The 9,577-nt window shown below is 40.5% G+C and overlaps 1 protein-coding gene across 1 annotated transcript in view; it reads right to left on the bottom strand.

Annotated features, from left to right (window-relative positions):
* LOC147018732 (uncharacterized) overlaps positions 1–9,577 on the bottom strand; it is a 120,137-nt gene that overhangs the window by 58,240 nt on the left and 52,320 nt on the right. The window contains exons 28-29 of the mRNA XM_085898744.1: positions 5,778–5,900; positions 2,168–2,281 (exon numbers count right to left, since the gene is read on the bottom strand). Of these exons, the coding sequence (XP_085754870.1) occupies positions 2,168–2,281; positions 5,778–5,900 (237 nt within the window). The remainder of the gene's footprint in view (positions 1–2,167; positions 2,282–5,777; positions 5,901–9,577) is intronic.

Genomic DNA, 9,577 nt, shown 5'->3' with positions numbered 1-9,577 from the left:
CAGTATCCATAAACTTTTTGTGCAACTCATGAATGATTTTTATTTTCCAGACATGATGAACCAAATTTCAGCATCAGTTATGAAACAAGATTCAAATAAATTAAACCCCCAGAGATCCCAAATGCACCTGATTATTTGCATGACAAAATGAAGGCAACACGAGGCAAGCCATTCTTTAAAGTATAAATAATATATTACACAAGACACGGCAAAACACAAATCCCAAAAGACAACCACAAAACAAAAACCAATCGTCTCCCTTGGTGACAATGACATTTGCAAACACTTAAACAAGAACCCGACAGCTTTGCGTAAAAGGGTCGTATCGCTGCAGCTCCCTGGTGAAAAACCCGGAGCTGGAGCAGAACACGCATGGTGCTGTCTTGTCTCCATCAAGGCAAGAGCGGAAGCCATCAATGGGTAAGAGCAGTGATTTTCAAAGTGGGGGGCCCTTGTCCCCACCTCGCTCCCCCTTTGTGGGGCATGGGGTGGGTACAGGGCATGAGGCTATGTGACCAAAAAATCATTTTTAATGTCAAATTTAGCTTGGATATTGAAAAATTGATCAATTAAGCCAGATATTTCTCTGAACAACAATGTTCTCCACCTTGCAACACAAAAAATACTGACATCATTTTTTGTACAATTGGAAATTTTCAATAAAATAAAATAATATTAAAGTTTTTATGCCTATATTTCAATCTTCTCCATACGCACCAGATACATGGATAACATAATTACGAGTTCATTGATCATGAACAATAATATAAATACGAGTACGAAGAGCAAAATTTATTTCAATTAAAAAAATGTGGGGGGGGCATGACAGTTTTGTGAAAACCAAAAGGGGGGCATCATGCCAAAAATTTGGGAACCACTGGGTTGGAGAGTCCAGGCCACAGTCAGGGTGAGACATTGGCTTGAGCTGGAGAGGGAGTCAGACACAGCATGAGCGGGTCCAAGTCAGAGAGCATGAGCGGGTGCAAGTGTGAGCTTCAGGCACAGACTGAGAGCTTAATGTTGAGGCCAGGAATTTATAGCCACTCCATGCCTTGCTGGAAGTTTCCACATCCTGATGCGAACCAGTCACCAGCCACAAAGGTCTCTGCCCCCAATAGTATCATGGCCCCATGAGTTCTACCAATCACAGCGCTGAAGGCCTCATTATTCCCTGCCATTAGGCCTCCAGTCTCCACTCCCTCCTCCCTTCATCCCCAGCCCCACCATCGATGACACCAACCCACACATCCACCTCAGCCTCAGTAACAAAAAAATTCCCACCCCCGACATGCTGATCGGCAGATGTGGAGAAGGTGCTATCTCCCTCAGTTGGTGGGGAAAGTGATGTGTCACCCTCATCCTGCCTAGCCCCAACTGTTTACACTGAGGACACCAAGTGGACCGAAAGTTTTCACCTTGCTATATCTAAATCAAACAAAGGCTGTCCCCTCACGAGTAACACTGCACATTAACTCCTTATCTTCAACATACACTAAATACAGGATAAAAATTTTGAAGACAAAACACAAATATATACGGCGACTAAGGCCAAAATATAATACTCACCCCTCTCCAAAAATGTAAGAGTGCAACCTTCAGTGTAAAAATTACCTTCAGTGTAAAAATTACCTTCAGTGTAAGTTTAAAAGACAATAAAGCAATCAAACAACATCAACTTTTATAGTGAATCAAAGTCCTGCAGACTTTTTCTAACTGATATATAACCTCACTTAATTCTACAGCACTTAAGTGACAACGAACCCATCCAATCTATAGCCAGGCCCGACATTTGTTCTCAGAAATTTGTGCACTACCAAAGTGAAAGCAGTTATTATGGTGTCGTGGGGCATCAGCAAGCACAGCCGACACAAACAAAGCGACCCTGTAATTAATTAATCACGCTGTCTTAAACTGCTACTTAAATAACTTAACTTGTTTGGAATTTTAAATCAACACCTGCAGTTTCCATGTAAAATTACTCCAAAAAACACTTTGTGAATGCCAACATCTAGAAAAATATATAAACAATGATGATCAAGTTTTCTTGATCAAGTGCACACTTTATATTTAACTGGAAAAGGCAGACAATTAACAACAGATAAAATATCCAGCAGATTAGCATTAAATGGTGAAAACCATAGCACCAGTCAGAACGAAAAACAATTACCTGCGCAAGGACTTCCTCGATATCCTCTCTCACATGAGCAACTGAAAGAGCCGTTGGTGTTTGTGCAAATCGAGTGATCTCCACATATATTTTCATCCCGACATTCATCAATATCTGGCAGAAGGACAGACCTTGTCAGATTAATTCATGAAGTCGACTGCCATGTTAAACATCACACAATAATGACCCAGTAACATAGATCGGTGTTTTTTTGCTGTGAAACAATGTTTTACAACGGTCAGAAGGAAACTTCCATTGTCAAGTAAAATGCCAATGAAATAAACTGTATGCTGTATCATTATTATGACAATCATGAAGTACAGTAGTACCCCATATGTATGAATGGCATGAGAAGAAATGGCTGCCCCATCAAATGTGTACAAAATTATACACTGAAGAGATAGAGTGGTCAAAAGCCTTTAAGAGCTGCACCTTTTATTTTCGAGCAATTTCAGAATTAACAAGACTGATGAAGAGACCAGAATAACATTGCTGAAGTACCATATCGGGAGATCGTAAAATCGCTGAATTGTACTTCTTCATTTTCTCAGCAGTGTCATCTGGCCTCGCACAATAATGGCTGAAGCGGTTACCATGTTTCTAACGGGAGGAAGCGACGTTGTCTCTTGGTTATTACACCTGTACCATAACAATTTTGTTTTTATCTGGACGAAACAAAACAATAAAACCACAAGACACCACAAGCTGTTAAATGCCATTTGCACAAACTTTACAGACCGAGAAACTCTGCTGTAAAAAATCTCTATCATGGATTACAAGGCCTCATGGATTGCTAGGTACTACAACATGCGTAATTTACGAACGAAAAGGGCCCGGAATAGACAGAATCATATAAAAAACAAAAGACTTCAAAGAACACGATACCCCTCACAACGTTCAGGTACATACAGGAGAACCTTGCCGTTCATAGGGGTTACATTCTTGAGAATCCCTGTAAACCACAAATCAGCAAACTTAGGAGGTAATGGGGAAATTAGGGTTTGGGATTAAATTTTAAATTATGTCCAAACTGTACCCTTAATTAACATGTTGTGCATTGTTTTGTGCTCTTCATTTTCATGAATAAGACAAATGAACAGGCAACATTATTAAGAACATAAAATAACATTTATTTCCTTTAGTTGTTGTTTGCATCATTGCTGGGAGCACGACCATGTCCGCTGTTTCCAGTAAGGGTTTTACCGCCATTTTCCCAGTGTTTATTACACCACTCTATTGAACGCATTACATTTGTTCTTCGTTCCTGTTGAATATGTCCATTATAACACCAAAAAAAACCAGTAAGTTCCCTGTTTGGAATGATTTTCAATTTTGTTTGATTGCCAGGCAGGTAGACAGAGTAAAAAAATTATCTCACTCCTCTCTGTGCACGTGCGATCAGCACGAATTCAAAGCCAAGGTACGGTAAAATGGCAAACTCGTCTTCATATTAATGTTCCGATTCGTGTTCAAAATCTAACATTCAATTTAAATAAGTTGTTTCTTGATCACAAACTGACAATCATAAACTGATAAGACAGACAAATGAACAGACGGACATGAACCAATTCCTTAACTCCACTTTTAGCTTTGCGTGTGCAGGGTAACAAAGACATGAAGAAGGCAGCCTCTCATGCGAAGTCTGGGGCTGACTCACAGCAAAAGATATCTTCTCAGGTTGCCTCCCGTGCTCATTATAACAATAATTTTGGGAGAGAAGAATGCAGAAGCTCACATTAGTTATGCTACGTGTGTGTGTGTGTGTGTGTGTGTGTGTGTGTGTGTGTGTGTGTGTGTGTGTGTGTGTGTGTGTGTGTGTGTGTGTGTGTGTATTAGAACTGTTAGGAACAGTTGTGTGTGAAAAACGATGTGTGTGTGATGATCGACATGTCTTTTGGTGAGGCTTCTCCCGCTGATTTGTCATTATCTTTTGGTGGAAAATCCACTGCACTGTTTCTTCAATATTTTATTGTTTCTTATGTATTCATTTGATTCTTGTGTATTGACTGTCTGCCTGTACGCAACTGAGGTTGTGGATCTACTGATGTCGGTAATCCACTGAAACGGATCTGAGTACTTTTACAAGATGTATGTTCGTACGAGCCCGTGTTTCTCCATTTGATGTGGCAAAAGATAAAGTTCTCTTCGATGTATTTTACATCATACTCCATGCCAGAGATCACACACATGTCCAACAAAAATGGTTCCCATGCTTTATCACATATCTTGTATCACTTGTATTGTATGACACCCCCAATGATCATGTGTGCTTGACCTAAAAAGAAAAATGTTCAACAGCAAATGACATCACAATCGACCTGGAAAATCAGGTTTTAAATTTTGAACAAGAAACAGCAGTAGTGTGAATACAGAGATGATATTTCAAACTAAACGAAGAAACTCAACAATTTGGTGAATCCCATTTCAGATCAAAACAAAAGGGAAGGTGTGTGTATGGCAAACACCAAATGTATCACAGGATACCAAGTGCATCATGGCAAAAGTTGAGGCTGCAGGAGATGTGGTCAAAGGAATGTTCAGCTGCAAGAGCAATGACCTCTCCTCTAAATGCAAGGCCACAGGCATGATCAAAGTAATTGCATATCAGAGTTGGGCAATGCAATTTCAAGCAAAATGGTGGCTGCCGAGGATTTGACAATGTGAATTGCATTGAACGAAACAGCAGCTGGGAGCCAAAGTTAAAATCATTTCGTAAAGAGTTGTGTGACTCGGTTACAAATGGAATGCATCGAAAATTGGTTTATGCAAGTGTAAAACTGAATAACTCTCAAACAGTATTGAACACTTTGTAACTGAGTAACTTCAGCAATACACGCAAATGTTGAATGTGCGTCAGGTGACACCCAATCATTATTGACAAAGTTCATTTGAAGTTGCAATTAATTTGTCCCATTTTGTGTTGTGACTCATTTGACGAGTCTGTCACCATGGCCATAAAATTATAAATAGTGATCAATTCATTTGAGCATCATTGAAATGTGTTGACTGCTCCATCAGGGCATGCCCAGAGCAAGAATATTTTGGACGTAATTCAATCCAGTCATTCTGGACAAAAAAAAGCAAATATCACCAAATGTCATCTGTCATATTGCAGAACCAATCCAATGACACTTCAGGAATGCCAAGTGTACTTCACGTTGGCCTATTTTGCTTTCCCATATGATCATGGAGTTCATAGTACTGGGATCGCATGAACAAATCCCATGTCGTGTGTGTGACTTGTCAATTAAATCACGACTGAGTCACTAAAATTCAGGAACATTACACTCATGTCTTCAAATGTCATTGTTCTTTACATAATAATGCATAAGCTCCTTCTTGAGGATTTGGTACTGTGGGAAAAAGTGTCAAAACAAATTGCTCATGGAAAAGAAACCCCAATAAAACAAGGTACAAATGAAAAAATTTAAGGAAAAGCACTTAGTCATGATTATTATGACATGGTGTGAAAAAGCAAAAGAGCAAGTAGGAAATAGAATTTGACGTGAATAATTCAATGGATACACCTCCACCCATGTTCGATGTCAACCCACTGTTACGGTTGATTTAAATGAAAGGTACAAGGTGTTCAAAGAGAGGCGTACTTTACCTTCGCAAGACACACTTCCATCGCCTGAAAAGCCATTTTTACAGGTGCAGTTGTAAGTGCCTGGTAAATTGTTGCATTGTGCATTATCCACGCAACGTGATTCATTGGCACATTCATCAATGTCTGGTGGAACAAAAATACATTTGCACATCATAAACAATTAATGAAAAAACCAGGGTACCCGTGCTAGTTTATTCACAAATAGTACACAAATAGTACACACAGTGCCAGGCAAGACAACAGATGCAAATGACATTTGGAGCATGGACACACAGCATTGTGCACAAATGTGAATACATTTTGTGAATTCAATGACTACTTTTTTTTAGGTACCCACAGTCAATGTAAACTCAGTGATCTGCACTGAATCTGGGAGGTTGGTGGTTTGAACTGTGGCTGAGTGTGCAAAGCTCGGTGTTCCATAAACAATTACAAAAAGTGTAAAATAAATGTCACAAACAAAAGTTCAGTGTCCTAACCTGTGATAAAGTTCCTTGTGAGCGACATATTGTGAAGCCTCCCCTGATCCAGATATACAGGGAAAGGCTTATTGCTGTCACATTTACATTCTTGGTAATGAAATGTGTTCCATATACTTGTGCTGTTCTCCACCACCCCTCTTGTCTCCTTCTCCCTTTATGATATGTTCTGCATGTTAGCTATTATATGAGCCTCGACAAAGTATACAAAAAAAGACAGGTTTTAATGGGGAATTCATTTTCCATTACAATTTTTTTTTAATGTCATTTTCACCTCCTTTTCATTTCCACATTTGTAAAGCACTCCATGCACGGGTAAGTTTGTCTTCCTTTCCTTCTCCTTCTCACCCAAAAATTTTGGCAAAGATTTTTGCCAATTGGTCCGTCAGGAAGGTGATGGAAGGCTCTGCTAATGTTCTATATACACAAAGCAGACTTCATGTCTGTTTGCACTTCAAAATCACTCATCGGGTTACTCAATCCCTTGCTCATCTTCTGTTTGTTTTTCACATTTATTTCCTTCTTCTTCTTCTTCTTCTAATATATAAAGCTCAGTTCGTATTTTATTATTTTCGGAGTGGTTGTGGGATCCGTTTGTGCACTTTCTACACTGCCTTATAAACCGATCATAATAATATATTTAAATATACACAGCACCCAATTAAAGGGATGATCAAAGCCGTGATTGTCCTTACAGTACTCACCATCCCTCAATGTGGCATTCTTAGTCCACTTCGCCAAAATTTAACAAACCAATATTGGTTCGACATCACCATTGTTAAAAAAAGACAACCCGATCATCTCTTGAATAAATACAATATCTAATAAATAAAATTTGTCGTCTGTCTGTCGGTATGTTCATGATTTTTTTTTAATCAAGGACCACTGGGCCGACAACCACAAAATTTGGCACACAGGCCACGTCTGACCCAGGGATTGTCTGAAGGGTATTTTCATCCACTACCTCAGCCATGAGACCCCAAAGACCCTTGACGCCACAAAGATCCAGAAGTCATTTTACGAAGACTGCAAAGACCCAAGACCCGTAAGACCCTTTAAGACCTCGAAGAGACGGAAGACCCTTTAAGACATCCAACCCTTGAGATCCCCAAGCCCCTTAAGACCCTTTAAGACTCCAAAGACTGCAAAGACCCTTTTGACCCCAAAGACCCCGAAGAACTTTTTGACCCAAAAGACCCCGAAGACCATAAAGACCCTTAATACCCTTTGTACCTGAAGACCTCAAAAACCCTAAGATCTTTTAAGACCCTTAGATCCTTTAACACCCTTTACGGCCCCAAAGACCCTTTTGAATCCAAAGACTACAAAGACCCATAAGATGCTTAAAGTCCCTTACACCCTTCAGACAAATGAAAGAGAGCTTGGACTCTTGACCATTTAGAGCTTTAGAACACTTGGACCTCTTTAGACCCTTTTTGCATGCTTGAGAGATTAGATCCTTTCGACCCCTAAGACACAAACTACGATTGGAAAGTACCCTTCAGAGTTTAGACCATCTCAAACCTTTTAAGCACGCACCACACAAACATCTCTCATCTTGCAAAACAAAGACTGTACTTTTTTCCAGCAAGTTTTTTTTCTTGCAAAACACAGACTTGACCCATCCAGAAGGTGGGTACTCTGCTGCTCTGCAATCTAATATCTTAATACCTGTCGCAGGAACGGGTTGGGAGGAGGGAAGGGAAGGGGTGGGATGGAAGGAGGGAGGGGATGGGGTGGGTGGCAGAAGGGAGGGAGGATTCAGAGGAGGGGAAGGGTGATGGAGGGCAAGGGGTTGGTGGGAGGGAGGAGGTAGGGGAGGGGTTGGAATGTAAGGAGGAAGGGGATGGGGTGGGTGGGAGAAGGGAGGGAGGATTCAGTGGTGGGGAGGGATGAGGGAGGTCAAGGGGTGGATGGCAGAGAGGAGGCAGGGGAGGGGTGTGATGACAGAAGGGAAAGGGTGGGGTGGGATGAGGTGGGAGGACGTGGGAGGGGAAGAGGTGAGGTGTGAGTCTGGAAGGAAGGGGCTGGGGTGGGAGGAGTAAGTCACTTATCAACCGTTTTGTTGTCTTTGTGCTTGATTGAGTGCTTAAGCCACTTGGCGAGTGCTCTACAAGTTAATTTGTACTCAACACCCTGCAAGGAAGTTATAATCTGCAAATGAAAGTCTTTTTTTCAGATTGTACAATCACGAACTTCGACTTAAAACATTCTGAATCACTGCAAGGATTATTGTCCAGTATATTATAGGGTGTCCCTTAAATAGGTACCCCTTTTTTAATCGATTTAACACAAGTCAACACAACTTTATTTGTTTAATACAACAAGCACACACAACGGCCCAGTTGAATAAGGCACAACTTGAGTAAAGTTTGAAGTTTTGTTTAGTACTCAACATGCATGTCCAACATTGTCTTTCAATGAGCATTCGTTTTCTTTTTGTGAATGAGCTGTTCATTAATTTATTGATTCAACATTCCACAACAAATGGATCAGCCATGGTGGACCCATTGCTCGTTGCCCCAGCTTCCCGGAACCTGATTCCCTGTGCTTTTTGTGGAGTTTTATAAAGGACAGAGTTGATACCACACACCCACAGTCCTGGGATGAGTTACGAGATTGCATCAGTAATGTTTTTCAGGGCATATCTGATGCCATCTGTGCAAAAGTTATGGACAATTTTGTTCAACGTCTCCAGAAGTGTATTGAAAGAGAAGGTGGACATATTGAGTATTAAACAAAACTTCAAATATCACTCTAATTCTCCCATCTGAAACTGGAAAGTTGTGTACACTTATTGTGTTTAATAAGTAATTTGAATGGCACTCGGAAGAGCGCATACCTCCGCCAGGCTGAACAATTTTCATTTTGTATCCCACTGATAGGTCGAATGTGGATCCGGACCTGAACTAAATTCTAATCGGCTTGTTCTTGTCACTTAACCAACGAATCCACCAAGTTTTGTAATAACTTATCCACAACTTTTTGAAATATCATGCTTCATATTGTTTTTGGCCCCATCACTCAATGGTGAAGAATCACTTTCAAAAAAATTTCTTTAATTCTTAGATCTGGATCCGGATCTTCACCAAAATATAATCAGTTGATCCTTGTGCGATGCCCAACCTGTTCACTAAGTTTGGTCCAAACCGTCCGTAACATTTTGAGATATCCTGCACAGAGACAAACAAATGGACAGACTTGACAGACAGGCGTGAAAACGTAACCTCCGTCCACCTTCTGCGGCAGAGGTAAAAATGGGTACCTCTTTAAGGAACACCCTGTATTAGATTTTTTCTATCCTCAATGTAATCTTCTCAC

The sequence above is a fragment of the Eptatretus burgeri genome, chromosome 10 (assembly GCF_056783735.1).
Source record: "Eptatretus burgeri isolate ZD-2024b chromosome 10, Ebu_testis_v1, whole genome shotgun sequence".
NCBI classification, from domain to species: Eukaryota; Metazoa; Chordata; class Myxini; order Myxiniformes; family Myxinidae; genus Eptatretus; species Eptatretus burgeri.
Note: the sequence above shows the minus strand (reverse complement) of the source record. Positions and strands in the feature narration are given on the sequence as shown.